Raw genomic sequence first — 17,959 nt, forward strand, 5'->3', positions numbered from 1 at the left:
AATGCAAAATTATATAGCACTCCAAAATGCATAAGAAATGTTTTATTTATTGTTTACAAAATAAATAAACCCGTGAAAGAATGAAAAGTTTATTAAAAATTCAACACTCAAAACTGTGAAGTGAATACAAAAATGATTAGTAAAAACGTAGTTGTGAAGCATGGATGGGAACTATTAAACATCACATTTACTTTAAAACAATTTTATACATTTTTTTAACATTTATTTATTTGTTCTCATGTTTTGTAGGAGGAGCTCCTCGTCTGGGCAATCCAGGAAGTGAAGGAAGAGACAAGAGCATAGACGCCGGGCTTCTGTGGAAGCCCACAACCAGTCCCAAAGGACACCACACCTGTTGGACACCAGTCAGATGACATGTCAGTCTGCGATGTATGCACGTGTGCGTGTGTGTGTGTGTGAGACTGACCAATGGCACTCCAGTGTCCATCATCCAGGCACATCAGTGGACCACCAGAATCCCCCTGCAAAGACATTAGAAATCTGCTGATTCATGTTTCTGCAGTTATATCTGATATCAACTCAAACATAGTATTGTTGGATTGGGCTTGAGTGACCTGAGTGCTGTACACAAAATTAGTTACTATGGTAACTCAAGTATTAAAGCCCTCACCTGTACTCTAGGCTTTACGGCTAACTATCAAGGTAGCTAGATTTTCTTCCATGACTAGGCGGGAGGTTACCTGACAGGTGTCAACACCTCCCTCAGGATATCCTGCACACAGCATGCTGGAGGTGATGTTGTACTCAGGCAACAATTCCTGGCACTGCTGCTGATGCACCAGGGGAACCTCCGCCTGCTGGAGGACATCTGGGAGAGACCCTGAGGGTGACAAATGGAGTCAGGAAATGAACCATAGAGAAGCAGGTTTTTGCAAGTTAATGTTGTCTTGGTGTGTGTGTGTGTGTGTGTGTGTGTGTGTGTGTGTGTGTGTGTGTGTGTGTGTGTGTGTGTGTGTGTGTGTGTGTGTGTGTCACACACCATCAGTGTCTCGTCCCCATCCAGCAATGAAACATTTCCTTCCTGCAGTGAAATTTTGGCCGTCAGGAGGTAAACACACTGGCTGGATAAACTCTGTAACAGAAAACCAAAAATCCGAACTTTATTTAGAAAGAGAACAATAAAACCATCCAAATCCTTCTGCTGCAGATGTATTCTGTTACTGACGCGTGAAATTGACCGGCTGCTCCAGATGCATCATGGCCACGTCAGCTTGTTTAGTTTGCTTGTTGTACTGGCTGTTGATGACGATGCGATCGACTCGTCGGGTCTGAACTTCGGCAGAGTTTATTCCACTTTGGGTGTGAAGTCCAAAAATGGCCAGCCAAGATCCAAGGTGTACGTTCTTCCTGTGGACAAAAACCACATCAGCACAGACGGAACAAAGCAGGGGAAACACAGGTGAACTACATTTATCACTTCCAGCAGACCTATGAATTCCATTAAAACAATGCTGTCCATAACCTGGTTGGACTTTCTTACCCATAGACACAGTGGGCAGCAGTCAACAGCCAGTCTCTCCCGATCAAGGAGGCGCCGCATGCGTGGCGATTCCTCCAGTGCAGCGACACAATCCAGGGCCACACCCCTTTCGCTGCATTAGCTCCGCCCACAATCTTGTTGTCACCTGAGAGGCAGCGGCAACACTTTTCATAGTCACAACATTTGGCAAAGCTTCTCAGGTCAGCGCAGCTGTAACCTGAAGGAATTATTCTGCTTTACCTCGCTCCGGTGCATCTTCTGCTGGCTGGTCCACAGTTTTTGTGTTATTAGACACCTGTCTAACCCCGCAAGCTAAAACAGAGAGGCCACATCATTTTTCATATGCCAGCATTGTACGGTCAACCTCTAGGGGTTTAAAAATGATCAATGAAGTTATTTGAAAGTGTTCTCACGCTGGTTATTGCAGGTCAGGGAAATAACTTCCTCACTGCTGCAGGTTTCACTGTAGAGAAAAGTCATTTTTAGACAAAAATGAATTCCTCTGGCTTGTGTTCTTGACCTGGTCTAAGGTCTATCTGGGTCCTGTACCTGGCACTGATTTTCACGCTCCCGTTGCCGGTGACTGTGATGTTTGTAAAAGGGGAATCCTGCGGCAAAGCCGGCAGCTGTGTGGCATTTCCTAACCTGAGGAATCACAGACAAAATCCAGAGAATCCTCATTCTGACTGTAATGAGATGCTGAAGCAGTGACAGGTGAGGTACCTGTATCCAAGGTACTGGCAGGTGAAGGCAGACAGCAGAGAGTTCCAGGTGTCAGCGCAGGCGGTGAGGAGGGTGGACCCAACCTGGAACTGGAGCCGACTGGATCCATTTACCTTTAAGAAAACTAAAACATGTCTACGTAAATTAGTTGTCTTTCATCTGCAGAGCTGCGGTCTTAAGAACCCTCAACTCACCACAGTCTGTTTCATCAGAGGAGTCAGGGCAGTCAACCACACCATTACACTGCCTGTCACCGTGGATACAGCTTCCAATGGAGCACTGGAACTCACCATCTGCACACGGAGCTGTTTGCAAAGAGCATAAACTGTAACTGTGATGACCGATATGTGACTGCGGCTGTATCGATACAGTTCAGACAGCTTTAGCGCTCCCAGTTCCAGTACCAGGTGAGCCGAGATTGACGCCTGAAGTGAAGTTGGCCCTAAATCCTCGCCCACTGCCTGAGGAGTCTGTGAAGAACCAGACTGCCATCTTGTTGGTCACTGAGTAGAAATCCCGGGCGGGGCCTTCGCTTCCGGTGAGGACAGCTGGAGACACAGCGAAGATGTGGCAAATTAACACCACGAGGGAAAAGGAATGACAGAAGACTAACTGACATCCTCACCCAACAGAGTGGAGTCTGGCCCCGCCCCATCCCGAACCTCCACCATATCATAGGTGGCCTCAACATCAAAATCTAGGAAGTGCAGTTGGATGTTTCGCCCTTCCGTCGTGTGGAGGGTCCATAGACCTGCAGAAGATCCCAGTAATTACTGCAACTTATTTGTTAGGAGATGCCTTTCTGAATCACTACATCAATAATGCCTACTCACACTTTGCTTTGTTCCCATAGGACTGTGGGTAGTTTGGGGAATTGAAGGTGGAATTTGGTTCCCAGAGGTCAAATGGCCCTCCACAGTCAACTGGACCAATCAGAGCAGAGAGTTGTGTGTCAGAGATGTCAACATTTCTCCCAATATAAACACGTGTTTGATGTAAACCATCAATGTGATTGCTCTATAACCTGGTATAGGGGGCGCTGTTGTTGGCAGAGGTACGTTAGTTGGGTCTGGGGGGTCGGGTCCACATGGCCCAGAGGTCAGGGTGATGTCATCCAGAGCAATGTCATTCTTCATCCCTCCTTTCTTCAGAGCTTCAAACACCACCTGATCACAACAGAGGACACGCTCAGCATCCAATCAGCATCGGCCTGTGGACCAGACATCTGCGTCACCGACCGTAGTCTCTGTTGTCAGGTTGAGCGTCACCTGGCCATAGTTCCATCTGTCCCCATAGTTGCCCTCTTTCTGGAATACCAGAGTAGTGGCATTTTGCAGCAGCAGGACATGGAGACGGTGGACGTCCTCCCCAAACATGTGATACCTGGGGACAACAACCACAATCAAGAACATAAAGACCATCGCAGAGCTTCTGATTTATGATGCTTTGATAGGTCAGACAGGTGTTTACCAAAAACTCAGACACATGGGCGCTGCAGCCGCGGCGAGTCGAGGGCTGTGCATCCTGAAGCTCTTCTGCCATTGACCAGGACTCAGAGGTGTGACGATGTAGAAACCTGATGGGTTCATACACAAATAGATTGATTCTCAGACTGCCTAGAAGCACCAATGCTGCTGAAAGGTTCAAACCAATGCAGAATAATGTACTATCCTACGTGTAAAAGCCAGATTGTGAACATACCTGAGCTGTTGCCCAGTGTGTGGTCCACACTGGGCCCGCTGAGAGGAGGAAATGTGGCCCCGCGTATACGTATCCAGTCACTGTCATCTTCACCTGGCTGCTGCCTCCAGAAGCACATGCCTTGCTCAAAGGTACAGGTCAGCTTCTGTTCATCTGAAAACACACACATATAATCACACACACACACACACACACACACACACACACACGCACACACACACACACACACACACACACACAGGTCATGCACAGTCCTGCTAAGGGGAACAGTTTTAAATCTAATGTCAGGCTGTGGCATACCTGACAGGTTGGAGGTGTTGGCAGCCCTGTAGGTGGCATTGAACCCTGACAGGTTGTTGACATCATCGGAACGAAACACAGCAGTCGCTTGATCTGTCAGCAGCCAGATGATCCCAGGAGGGACGGAGCCTGAGAGCTCAGCTGCTTGTCAAAATAAAACCGGGATCACTTACATTTTCTAGACACTCCTCCCCCACCTTTAGGCGTCATACCTGTCAAGTTTTTGCCTTCTCCAATTCCTTCATATAGTCTCAAAAAGTCCAGGTTATCTTCTGTTTCAAACCTCTGGAAGTTGATCTGAATAGAAAGTCCTTCATCAACCCTGAGGACATTGTTTTAAATTTAGGAGGGAAAATAAACCACTTCCTGTTCAATCTGTGTGCGTGTGTGTGTGTGTGTGTGTGTCTGTACTTGATGATCCAGCGACAGAAGCTGCTGCTGTTGTACTGATGAGCTGATGAACTGAAAGAACCACTGGCACCACTGAGCAAGAACTGCCCATCACAGAAAGTCGCTATGGAGACAGCAGTCATGATGTTGCAGGAAGTTGCATTATTTAAAAAAGAAATTGAGTTAAGTCTTAGTCTTCTTCAAACATGGCGTAGATCACAACTGACCACAACGAGCTTCATCCTCGTCAGAAGCATCAGGACAGTCAAAGACGCCATCACAAAACTGATCAATCAGAACACACATGGATCTATCGTCACATGACCTCTGTAGTTGAGGACAAGTCACTGAGAGAAGAATGAGATAAATTTCAGAACATTGGACAAATAAAGCAGATCGGATCAGCTGTTCAGAGGTAGACAAACAAGTTCTCCAGTTCTCCACCAGCTCACCTGGTGTAGCAGAGATAGTCGGTGCTACAGTTGTCTCAACTTTGTCTGCAGACAAAGACACAACTTATGTTAATGACACGCTCATGTTAAAGTTATGGTTAGGTTTGTGACAACTCCTCTCACAGGTGAGATTTCCTTTTCTTCTCTGTGGGAAACGTTTTTTGTTTGTCTCATACCTTTTTACAGTGTTTCTGTAAAAGAAACTGATGCTATTGCTTTGCATTCACCCCAATTAACAGTTCGATGGAAAAAAAAACAACAAAGGCAATAAAGTGAAGAACAAAAAGAAGATAGGTGAAGTCACATGCTGTTTGACCCAAAGCCTGAAGCCCAAGGACGCAACAGTGGCGACAAAACTTTACATTTCCATTAAAAACAACTTGTGACCTTTTCCTGTGTCTTGCGAGCTCCGGGATCTCACCTGTGATCAGGATCCTGTCTAAATCGATCACGAGCTCTGTGGGACCAGCCGCCTGAAGCCCTGCCTTGAGCTGAGTCTCTGCCTCCTTCGGGCCAATTGGCTGATTGAACCAGAGGTCAGAGGTCACCACCACGCTGCCGCGACTGTGGACAGTTATTAGTCACGGCTCAGTCAGAGCTGCACCAGTGCATTCACACAAACCAAACTGATCAATCTCACCTGAAGGATGAAACCTGACAGGACTTGAAGAGGCGTCTGACTCCACTGTGGCTGTATGCTTTAGATACCTGAGGCCAGCGAGTGATCATGTCACATCACTAAAAACAAGCTGTGCTGTGACTGACTGAACAATTTTTTTAGTTTTACTCTCTGGTTTTGTTGAGTTGTTTTCTTTCCTTTTCCACAATAAATGTGGATGATGCACCCTGCATCTTTTGGTTTTCAAAATAAAAGCCTGTGACCTCACCAGGTTTTCGACGTCAAAGGCCAGGGACTTAAACAAGAGACTGCTGGAATTGGACAGCTCATCGGAGAAAACGGCCCCCTCTGTGATGATCATCTGGCCACTCAGCACCACTGGCTCAGCAGCATCTGCACCAGTGACAGCAGCCACACGCTGATCAATAACACCTCAATAGACAGCCGGTCAGTTTATTGAAGCTACGGTCACCTCGGGGCTTAAAGCTGAGCGCCGATAGCACACTGAGTGCAACACAACAGAGCAGAAGAAGAGACGTCACGGTGCTGAGGAGAATCTCCAGGGACGACAGCCTGCGAGCCATGCTGCCAATAAATCAATCAATGATTGAATCAATAATTCATAGAGTGCACACATCAACACCTGATCCATCAGCGTCCTCATGTTGGAGTGGACGGAGACTCACCTGTTGGAGTGGAGTTGCTGCAGACTTCAGATCAGCTCCACCGTCTCTTCTGTGAGCCACGCAAACTGCCTGGATCTGTTGTGTGGGCAGCTTTTATTAAGCTGGAAATGATTACTGGTTATCAATAAGAAGTTGATAATTAATACAGCTTCCAGTAATCATTTATGGTGATTCTGTTGCTGGAGCCAGAGGACATGAAGTGCTGATTCATCTGTCAGATTTCCTATTACACAGAAGCATCACACTGATATTCCATATTTATTAGCATATTAGCGTCTTTATTAAAATACTTATAAAATAGTCCACAGGTGTAGGTAAATGCTAATGCAGCACACATTTAATGTCCATTATTTAGGTATGCTGTGTACATACATGCAATTTCTGATGTTTGTTGCACAAATCTATTGCAGAAAACTTTAATCACATAAAACATTTTGGTTGTTATTTAACGTATCTAAGAGTTTAATGTTCATTTTGCAACAACAGGCATAAGGCACACATCAAAGGTAAAACATTTTCTCTACATAACATAAGGAATTAATTATCTCCATGGCAACAAACAGTCAGCTGGTGGTCTTGGTTACAAGCAATAAGAACAGTGATCGTGACTTTCGTTTGATAATTTTAATGAACATCTGCAGATGATTCAATGTCCCGAACATGAATCAGGAGGAGGCATCGAAGGATCTGTGACCTGTCCCAGCACAATATCACGGCTCCTTGTTTATCACAATCTAAAGTCCAGCTGCAGTAAATATGTCAGGTAATCTCCATTAATGAGGCCCCGCCCCTTCTGCGCTCACCTGGATGACTATCATCATGTCATGAGAAGAACTAATGAAGGCATTTTACAGCCATAGGTCATTTACTGTGTTGACTTAGATTACCTGTTTAGACAGGAGCAGGAACTCGCCGTTATTGAAGTTAAAGTACATTTACTCCTACAAGTACTTCATTTCTATATTCTTCACGGAAGTTACTGAATTCCTTCACAAAACAAACACCCTTTTGTCATAGATTAAAGAGTTAAAAATTATATTTGTAAAATTCCCTTAATCATCAGCAATTATAACTCAATACTAAAAGATATATTTAGTTTTTTAGCATTATTTATTCTCACATTTTGACATTTCAAGTCAAATTTATGGCAGGACTTAAGCTTCAGAACTTTAATTTGCGGTATTGCTACACTTAAAAGTACAAGCCATGTAAGTATTCGTTTCAGTATTTACAGCACCATTAGTGTGGTATTAACCTTTTACTATACATCTGTGGCTACTAATTAGGAATAATAAAGATGAAGATGTCTCCCAGGAAGTCTCCATCAGCAGATAAATGTGAAATCAATCACATTACTGGGATAATAAAAGAAGATGGGGTAATAACAATTTTAACAACAGAAAGGAGGAAAGTTTTGATTTGTGTTGAAAATCATAAAGGAATAAAATGTTTTCAATGTTCAAAGAAATATAAAAACGCTTAAAAAAAGATTAAAAACTGCCACCATCATTCAAAACATGTAGTTAAATATCAAAATTTTGAGCAACGACAAACAATATTTTGACTGAACACAGTTACGACAGCTGGTAGATGTTCTTAGTGGGCGCCTGTCGGCTGGCATCATTCTCGTGGTGCTCTGAGAAGATCAGAAGAAGATGGAGTCAGACTCCAACAGCTAAACACACAGTCACAGATAATGGTATCCACAAGTTACCTCTCTGCCGGCGCTGTTCTTCTTCCTCTCCTCTCCTCTGCGACTTTCCTCCTTTGAAATCATCTTTTTTGGTTTCATTGATGTTACTGTATGACTGTCCAAGTAAAACAGAATATCACATACCAACATTTTGATCCCATTTAGATCCTATTTCAGATGAGGCTGAGGGTACACAGGTGTCTTGATCCTCACCTGATGGTTCGTGTCATCATTGGACTGGAGCAGCCTGTCGATGAGCTGGCAAATCATTTTGAAGGTTGGTCTGTCTGTGGGCTCCAAACTCCAGCAGTGCGTCATCAGCTGATACCTTAAAGAACAAAATAGGGTTTTAATTCAAAGTCAAATCAAAGGTAACTCAAATGAAAGCTAGCTGCTGACATTTCAACAGGGGCGAAGTCGGGCTGTGTCATGTGGCGGCCATCTTTGATCATCTTGTAGAAGTGGGTGTCCACGGCAACATTTGGGTAGGGACTTTTACCTGTGAGGAACAACAACTCGTATGTTTACCATCATCAAGTTCGAATCACAGAGTGGATGTTATCGTGTTGCCCTGATTACCCAGAGAAAAGATTTCCCATAGTAAAACTCCATAGGACCAGACATCACTCTGGACTGTGTAAACGCACTGAAAGATGCTCTCCGGAGCCATCCACTTCACAGGAAGGCGGGCCTTTCAAAATAAAGCATATGACATCGTTGATGGTCATTTTGAGACAGGTTGCGACAAGCGAGAAACTGTGAAGGACTCTCACATTCCCCTGGACGATGTAACTGTCGTCGTTTTGGATGTCTCGGGCCAAGCCAAAGTCACAGATCTTCGCCACGCGATGATCCGTCAGCAGGACGTTCCTCGCTGCAACGTCTCGGTGGATACACTGACAAACGGGACAAAATCCAATTATCAAGTGAAAGACAGGACAACCGATGGTGTGTGCAGTCAAAGCTAAGGCTGAATAATCAGCAGTGTGTGTGTGTGTGTATGTGTGTGTGTGCATCTGCATTTGCTCTTACATTCCTGGTTGACAGGAAGTCCAGACCTTGAGCTACCTGGTGGGAAAAGCTCAAGAGGTCACCAAAAGAGAGGCCGCCCATCTGCACACCTGACAGACAGACAGACAGACAGACAGACAGACAGACAGACAGACAGACAGACAGACAGACAGACAGACAGACAGACAGAGGGTGTTAGACACGTGTAGAGGATGCCAGTATATGACGGACACTCAGGTGTATCCATGTTTTTACCCTGCTGTTTTTCTGCAGAACCCAGAATTGGCTGCATCTCTTGATAGTCGGAACAACATGAGATCCCACTGTCACTGCAACATACACATACACACACATAATCACAGAGATTAGTTAACCCAGTGGAGAAACTGATGGTCACTGCGAGCAGGTCTGGTACTATAAACGAACCAAAGCTTCGTACCTCCTGAGCCTACCGTACAGGGTCGCCATGTTCTTGTAAAAGGGATCACCCTCCATTTCATCTGCACTCAAAATGGAGGCCATGAAATCTTGAGCGCGAGCCCGCAAGAAGTTGAGCAGGTCGCCGTAGCTGCAGTACTCCGTGATCATCAACATGGGACCTGACAGCACAGACCGGAGCAGGAAATTCTGATTCTGGGCCTACATCGGTATCTCTACAAGTCAAGAAGTCATACGCCAATCACCGTCTTCACCTCCTTGAGTGCATGCGCCCAGAAGATTCACAATGTTGTCATGGTACCCAAGGTGACTTAGAATCTTCAACTCTGACATCAGAGCTTCACGTTCCTCAGACAGAGCTCTCGCTGTTAACACAATGAGATAGCGATAATCAGGAACACACTGAGTTCCACTGCAGCACAATCATCTATGAAATGCACTGACGACTCTGGACTGACGTTTCAGCATCTTGACAGCAACACGAGTGACATCATCAGTTCCCAGACCATATGCTGTGGCCTCTACAACCTTCCCAAAGGCCCCAGAACCCAAGACCGCACCTGTCGTAAAACACAGAACACCTTTTAGAATGAATGTGGCAATAAAATTGATATGGTCTTAAGGAAAATTTATATATTTTTAAAAATATAATAAAGTTCGAGACCCAGTCTCAGCTTGTCCCTTGGAAACTCCCACTTGTAGTTGTATGGCAGCAGGGTGGGGTCAACAAAGGTGTAGTGATTTCCCTCGGTGCTCTCGATTATCTTCCAACGAATTTCATATTTGGGTTTCTAATACCAAAAACATTAGAATGAAAACTGAGTTGATCGCTCTTAATCAATTTTAAATACACAACAGTATTTTCTTTGGATTCAGTTTCCTTTAATTTGACTCAGGAAGCAGGTTCTGCATGTATGCAGATGATAATCTCATATTTTAGTAAGTCAACATTAAGCATTACTGTATGAAACAGGTTAGCCTCGTATCTACTATTTTAATGCCACATATTTATATTTCACAGGATAGCAAGTTTGGTCACGTGTACAATCTCCACCCATGCTGATTTCAACTTGTTTTTTTACTTTTAAAGCCTCTCAGAACAGGCACAGACCCATTTATCAAGATATTTATTTATTATAGCAACTAGTAAATATGTTGTTAAAGAGGTGCTATATAATTTTTATTGTAGTTTTTATCATGACGGTTGATCCAAATAGGGCCCGACATAGAAAGATCTGGCACATCATTATTTTACAGTCTGGGTGTGTAAGGTTAAGCCATGCCCTAAAGTGTGTTTATTTTATTGGCCAGCAGGAGGTGTCCTTATTAACTGTAACCAACCAACTGCTGCAATTGTTTTCGTGAATCTCTGGAGTTTTTGATTTGGTTAAGAAATGCGAGTATATGGTACAGTATTGCTCTCAAACCTGTCTCCACTTGTAGAAGACCACCAATAAGAGCAGGAACAGGATGGCAGCAGTGCTGCCAGCTCCAATCAGAGCTGACATGAACGCAGAATTATGCTCTCCTGGAAAAGACAAGACATATTTGTAATGTCGACTTGGACGCTTGGCCGAAAATAAACTCTTGTTGTGTTCTCGGACAACATACGAAGGTGGAAGACTTTGCGAAACGCTCCGACTTGATTGCTGGCGATGCATTCTGCTGTGACATCACCACCGGTGGATAGAGGGAGGTTTAGGAGTTTTCTAACATTCTCTTCATCATGCTCCGAGGTGGGGTCAGCTTCAGAAGACTCAGTGGTGGTCAGATTTCCACACCTGTGAACCCACGTAAAACCCACAGTGATTTTTATTATGCACAAAGAGAATTATGTTAGACTGGAAACCAGATCTGAAGGCCAGACTGAAAGAATTTAGAGCTATTTTCCCTCCAACCTATAGGGGGCACTGTCTGTAAAGTGTGAAGGTCAGTAAAGTGCATACGTCTTTAGGATTCCAGGGCAGCTGTACCAGGCGATTGTGGGTACTGGGTATCCAGAGCTGCTGCAGGTCAGCGTGTTTTTCTCCACACTGATAATGGCACTAGGAGAACCTACGATATTTAAGAATAACATAAAATGAAGTTGTAGCCTGTTTGACAGTACTCGATGTTGCATTCATAGCCATACAAGCCCATGACAGAGCAGATCACATCCTAATTTCAGGGTTATTCAAGAGGCTCTTACGATAAATTCGTAAATCAATGTTCTGAGAACCGCTGAAGAATGAGTTGGAGAAATGGAATGTGTAACTGCCGTGGTCCTCCTGACGAACTCGCCGCAGCAGCAAACTCGCCTCTGATCTATAACATAGAACATATCATTGCTTTCACAGAGTAAAATGTCCTAACATGATTTTAAGTATGTCAAAGTAAGCTGAAAAGAAATAGATAAAATGCAAGCTTGTTAGCTCTCACCTGGTATCATTAATGGAGTAGTTCTCCTGGTACATGGTGACGTTATTGTTGTTATTGACCTTTGTTGGTTTTGTCCAGCTTTGGTTGCTGAGTGGAGGATACGACTCCGTCACAAAGGTCAGTATCACATCGAGTCCTTCGTATGCTTCCACCGTCGTACTGCTGCTAATGTTATTTACGTGTACACCATCAGTGCTAACATTAGCAATTAATTCCATCTTCATGTGCAGCTTACTGCTGCGGTTAGCTTCTATATCAATGCTAGTACTGTTAGCAGTCAGATTCCCGTCGATTTCTTTGCTGATTTCCTTGTTCTTGGCTTTGGTGTTAGCATGCCACGTCTTCAAGTAAGTCGTCATAAAGCGCGAATCTGGTAAAAAACAGTTGACACTTTTGAATGGATATTCCTCTGCTCTACTTATGTGTCATAATATTATGTATGCTTTTATTAGGTCGAAAAACAAAAAATGTGTCAGCAGAAACGCACTCACCAAGAACGATGAGGTGTGTGGTTGCTGTGGTGACTCCGTCCTCACTGGCAGCCGCACAGGTGTAAGTTCCTCTGTCTTCCTGACTGACAGCAGCTATCATCAGTGTGCTGCTGATGTACATGTGGCTGTTGCGATATTCACGCGTGACAGCAACATCAAAATTCTGGATGAGGCAAACAACCGAGAAACATGAGGAGAAATTCACAGCTGACCTCTAACAGATGCGACCCCTGCATCAAATAGGACATCTGACCTTTTTAGTGAGGTGCGTCCAGGTGACGTTGAAGAGGTGGGTGGTGCTACTGCTCACACAGGTGACCTCAAACTTCTCACCTTCGAGTCGAACTGCCTTGTTCTGGTGGATGGCCACTGAGGGAGGAGGCAGCCCTGATGGACAGATGGACAGGTGAACAGACAGGCAAATGAGAGGATGATAAACTAAATGATAGATGTACAATCCTCTCGTTATCAACTCTTCAACTGCTTTAGTCAGACTGCTTTAGTCAGATTGTCGGCAAAGGATGACATTGGATATGCTATTAAAACTACAATCAAACACAGACCAGCAAACAGAGAGGCCAACAAACACACAGGTCAAAAGAGAGAGTGACAGGTCTTACTGGGGGCCACCAACAAGTGGAAAGATCTGGATATGAAATGGCGTCCGTCCTTCCAGCCTGAACAGACATATTGTCCACTAAATGAGCGCTGCACATCCTGGATCAGGGCTCCGCGCTGAGGGTCAACAGTCACGTTCATGCCAACGGGTAGATGCTGCCCACTTCCTTGGATGTTGTCCTCAGGTTGGAAGGTGAGGTTAGTGACTGATGGGTCAGTCAGCAGACACCTGTATAAGAAATCCTGACCTTCCTTCACACGGGGGCTATTGCGAGGGGTGACAAACACAGTGGAGGGGTCAGCCGGATCTGTGAGAGAGGCAGCAAAAGACCTGTGAGTTTTTTGTAAGTTGGTTCTCAACTCTAAATTCAGGCTATGGCTTCATCTTCATCATCTTACCTTTGACATAAAGGTGGATCCAGGTGCTCAAGTGCTCCAAGCTCTGGTTGGTGTACCCACAACAGTATGTACCAGTGTGTCTGGGATCTGCCCTCTGAACATCTATGGGGTCAACCAGCCTGCCGTGGTACAGCAGGCAGAAAGCAGAGCTAGACCAGTGGACTGAACTTGCACCAGTACATCTGAGGGTAAATGGAGTCCCGGCTGTCAGGATTGCCTCGGCTTGGTTTGGCAGATATTTGGAGTTGAGATGGATTGACGGAGGATCAGGGAGATCTGAAACCAAAAGGTAATCAGATAAAGATCTTAGCAATGCAATGCTAGGAATAGCACTATTGATTAGTGAGTCCCAGTTTGAAGAGTCTGGTATACAGACGCCAAATATAAAGACAAAGGAACATTACAAACTTAAGATTAAATAAGACTATGAAGGATTTGGTGGTTCTCATTGGAGTAGTTGATGCCTTGCATAACTAAGAAGATGGCTGACGCCACTCAAAATGTGCAATTGGAGCATAGAGAGGCAAAAACTTGGCAGATAAAAATTATTTTTTATTTAAAAAATAGTTTAATGTAAAGAGAAAGAACACCTCACAAAGAACAACAGCAAAACAAAGAAGGTACTACAAATAATTAAAGATGGCATTTTAATATATTGTGAAAAGGCCTTCAGATACTCAATTTCTGTGGTTAATTAATTAATGGACAAGATCAATAAAGAGTTATATTAAGGATTAACTTATTGACTTGGTTTAGAACTTCATCATTAGTAAAAGTTTCAGGATTTCATTGGCTGTTTGAGGACGCCGGAGAGATCTCATTGGCTGGCATCTGGAGGGTTCTTGGTGATGTCCTGCAGGAGGCTGGCGATGCGAGACGTTTGCAGCAGCAGAGCCTGATTGTTCTCCACCAGCAAACTCTGGTGACGAGCCATGTTCTGTAAGTCCTGAAATAAGTCCTGAGGACATGGCAACAGAACATGTTAGAACATTTAAATTGCACCTGGTGCATGTGGTTACTAAGACATAATATAGGATATTCAAATCTGATCTAAACTTAATCTGAGAGTAGAATTAGCAGGAGTATTAGCACTAGCATTAGCTACTCTTTTAAAAAATGAGCTAGATTGCAGACAAATGAACCAAAAATCAAACAAAGCAAACCTGGACCCACCTGCTTTTCAAATGCGGAACGTTTTTGGATGACCTGGACTTGGCCATGAGCGAGTTCCTTCTGGACCAGAACCACCTGTTTCAGCAGGTCCGGGATGTCTGCCTCCTGCTGCTGAATCAGCATTACTGGTTTAGAACTGTCTTTGTTTGGAGAAGCGGGTTCATTGACTGAAAGGACAGGTGAGGTGATAACACCTGTTATGGCTGCAGGCTGGTTATTGAGAGGCGCACCTGCAGTAAAGAAGACTGAAGTCAAAACTTCAGCTTCCTCTGACTTTCAAAATAAAGGTTCTTTAAAAGCATAGCTTAATGACACCTTCAATTTTTTAGGTTATCCTGCCATGAAGGCGAATGTGAGAAGACAGGCATCCTTCTGCTCGAGCTCATGAACTGTTGTCAATATTGCTCTGAGTTAAGATTTACTGATTAGCTGATCACATCAGTAATATATTTAAACGTCACAAAGAGTGTTACAACTGTTTAAGTTCATGTCATCAAGTTTCAGAAGGAGAACTAGAAGTGAAACAACCACTGCAGAGAGAGAGAGAGAGAGAGAGAGAGAGAGAGATTGTGTGTGTGTGTGTGTGTGTGTGTGTGTGTGTGTGTTTGTGTGTGTGTGTGTTTGTCTCACAACCTCACAATTTTCAAAAATGGTAAATGATTCATTTAACAATAATTATTGGGGTTTGTAAATCAGGATAGTTTCAACTTTTTTCTTCAACAATTTTTCGACCTGTACAACAGCAAAGAGCAACTCGAAGGAGATGATGAAGATGAGAATGTTACAATGAACAAGCTGATATAAAAACATGACGATCATAACCACAATGAAAAGAATGCCTTTTTAAATGAGATAGAACACAGACATTTTACAAAACACACGCTTGTACACACTTACTTGAAAAATGTGATAAATTATGAAAAACTTAAATAAAATTGACGGTTAAGACAAACTCAAGTATAAAACTGGTAATTAAATAATAGAAATAGAAAAGAAATAGAAATAAAACCATTGAAAACAAGAGAATAGAGAGAATGTTGATTATGACTATTAGAATTGGTTTGTTCTGATTCAGATCTCAGACAAAAGCTTGTTTTGGATTAAATCCTGCAGTTGTGGGGGGGTTGCAGTGTGACGAAACCCCAGGAAACACATTTTCTAACAGAGACCACACACTCATGCACACACACACACACACACACACACACACACACACACACGCACACACACACATGGATAATATGTCCCAATGCGGGAAAGACTCCTAACTTCCTCATCTCACTTCTTCATTGCTAAAACAGTGGGTGGAGTGAATAACTGGTTACCATAGCAACATATTTATCCATCTCACCACCATAGTAGAAAAGATGGGTTAAAGAGGGTGAAAAAGTTGTTGATGAACCCAAACAATAAGGAATGAAGCAAACGAGGATGAAAATTTGGAACGCTTTAAAAAGATTCTAATAACCAGGTAAACTTCATCACAGGTGCATTTGTTTATTAATGACATCACTTCCTGTTTGCCTTCAGGGACTTGGTGTTCAGCAGCTGATTCTGATATTTTAGATATTTTGCTTTGTTTAATTTTGAATTAGTAATAAGATCATGCTCTAATTTCAGCACTGACAGCTTATTAATTATTGTGAATAAAGATGTTTTTTACATTTTACTTTTATTCAGAAAATCTTGTAACAGTGGTGATAATAATAATATTTACAAATTACTATTTATATAGCAGTTTTAGCATGAACTCTACATTCAGATTGTTCCCTCCACTGGATGTCAATAATCATTTTAGACAATAAAAACTGCCAATAATACCAATAAGTTTAAAAGGTTGTTTTCTGACCTTCAGAAGAGCAGCAGCAGCTGAGAGTGATCGACAGCAGCAAACAGTAAGACTTCATCTCTCTTTTTGTTTGGTGACAGAAGATAGACTGAAGAAGAAACACACTTCCTCTGAGGCATCCAGCAGCTAAACCCCTCCCATAACAACCAGACCCCGCCCAAATATGCCAGGCCACACCCACAACAACCTGTCTCCACTCACATTAGGCTCCACCCACTGCTGCCAGCCACTAATGTCATATCCCTAAACTACAATTAGCATTCCCAATTAAAATGTCAACAAGATCGAAATAGCTGTAACATTTTTAGATGTTTCCAGTTTTTTTACAACTTTGGTTATGAAATCGTTTTAATAATAACCAGAAACCAAGCAATCCATAAACACTAACCTTAACCCACATTAATAAAAAACAATCATTGCAATGCCGTAAGCAATCAGGCTCTGTACTCAGTGGTTTTCTTCAAACATAATGCTGAGAATTAAGACCAGAAAGTTTAAGATCTGTCAGACCAGAAAACCTTGTTTCTCAGGCTGGGAGTTCTTGCATGGTTTTCTTCTGTCTGCTCCCTCTGATACAAACTCAGATTGGTAGAGCTGAAGTGATGGTTGACCTTCAGGAACTTTCTCACATATGGAAAAAGGGTTTCATCACAATTGGATCATTTATTCTGCTCTTCAGCTCTGGGAAAGAGAAGAAGTTTAGAAAAACGAGGATATTCTCCAGATTTGTGAATTTATACAATTGTATAGTACTGGAGGCAATTATTTTGATATGCGTGGTCATGTGTGAGACCTTATATAGACTGGTGAGACTTTCCAACTCATCTAATCAGTGGACTTTATCACAAGTCGACTCTGATCAAGGTGTAGAAACATTTAAAAGATGATTGGGAGAAATGGAAGAGCTCAGAAATACAACAAAATCTGTTTTGAGACTTTGAGTGAAGACTGATGAGTGAAACTGGATTTTGTTTCACTAAAAAAGGAAAACATATTAAATCTTTACCATAAATGTGTCAATATTTTCTTTCATTACTGTTGATGTAAATAAAGACTTATGATTGTATGATTCAGGAAGTGTGCTGTTTGTGTTTACCAGGAACATCTGACCAATCAAAACTGTGGAGGATTTCCCTCACAAATATCAACCTAGTAAAACTATTGTAAAAATCCAAGTCCTGCATTACCAACACCAAGTGGATAATCATATGCTTCTTTATTTAACCAGGTTTTAAAGTGCTTTGGGTTTCCTAAACTGTCAGCTGCTGTCACACATCAGGTCATCATGTGTTTATCCTGTGACGATCAAGTCCTTTAAAAAAACAACCTTTTTTTCTATTTAAGCTTTTGCAGGGATTAATAAACACTCATAATGGCATCTAGAGTAATTATATGTCAAATTAACCAGAATATAACCTGAAATAACCTGTCTTTCTTTCTCACTTGCAGCAGAAATTTTGAACATTTGAAGGTGCCTTAAAGACAACTTTGAAGATC

At 42.9% G+C, this 17,959-nt stretch overlaps 2 protein-coding genes across 2 annotated transcripts; both read right to left on the reverse strand.

Moving 5' to 3' along the window:
- Positions 1 to 88: 88 nt before the first annotated feature.
- Positions 89 to 6,270, reverse strand: tmprss15 (transmembrane serine protease 15). Its single transcript, XM_029848258.1, has 27 exons — positions 6,159 to 6,270; positions 5,955 to 6,079; positions 5,708 to 5,775; positions 5,489 to 5,631; positions 5,068 to 5,112; positions 4,843 to 4,962; positions 4,637 to 4,739; positions 4,438 to 4,547; positions 4,226 to 4,366; positions 3,926 to 4,078; positions 3,695 to 3,800; positions 3,463 to 3,607; positions 3,249 to 3,390; positions 3,058 to 3,147; positions 2,850 to 2,975; positions 2,629 to 2,772; positions 2,419 to 2,529; positions 2,225 to 2,348; positions 2,051 to 2,146; positions 1,915 to 1,964; positions 1,742 to 1,813; positions 1,502 to 1,646; positions 1,187 to 1,368; positions 1,001 to 1,093; positions 702 to 841; positions 428 to 482; positions 89 to 352 (listed from the first exon to the last, which is right to left on the reverse strand). The coding sequence occupies exons 1-27, from the start codon at positions 6,268 to 6,270 to the stop codon at positions 237 to 239; spliced, it is 3,057 nt and encodes a 1,018-aa protein (XP_029704118.1). The 3' UTR covers positions 89 to 236.
- A 363-nt stretch (positions 6,271 to 6,633) lies between these two features.
- csf1rb (colony stimulating factor 1 receptor, b) lies at positions 6,634 to 16,575 on the reverse strand. Its single transcript, XM_011611195.2, has 22 exons — positions 16,463 to 16,575; positions 13,441 to 13,716; positions 13,044 to 13,349; positions 12,677 to 12,810; positions 12,424 to 12,586; positions 11,933 to 12,302; positions 11,703 to 11,818; positions 11,461 to 11,569; positions 11,126 to 11,295; positions 10,942 to 11,042; positions 10,179 to 10,305; positions 9,973 to 10,074; positions 9,769 to 9,879; positions 9,516 to 9,675; positions 9,332 to 9,405; positions 9,098 to 9,186; positions 8,839 to 8,961; positions 8,645 to 8,756; positions 8,465 to 8,564; positions 8,279 to 8,393; positions 8,087 to 8,180; positions 6,634 to 8,008 (listed from the first exon to the last, which is right to left on the reverse strand). Exons 1-22 carry the CDS (start codon positions 16,518 to 16,520, stop codon positions 7,947 to 7,949), a joined length of 3,072 nt encoding a protein of 1,023 aa, XP_011609497.2. The 5' UTR covers positions 16,521 to 16,575; the 3' UTR covers positions 6,634 to 7,946.
- Positions 16,576 to 17,959: the final 1,384 nt, after the last annotated feature.

Source organism: Takifugu rubripes, chromosome 15 (assembly GCF_901000725.2).
Source record: "Takifugu rubripes chromosome 15, fTakRub1.2, whole genome shotgun sequence".
NCBI classification, from domain to species: Eukaryota; Metazoa; Chordata; class Actinopteri; order Tetraodontiformes; family Tetraodontidae; genus Takifugu; species Takifugu rubripes.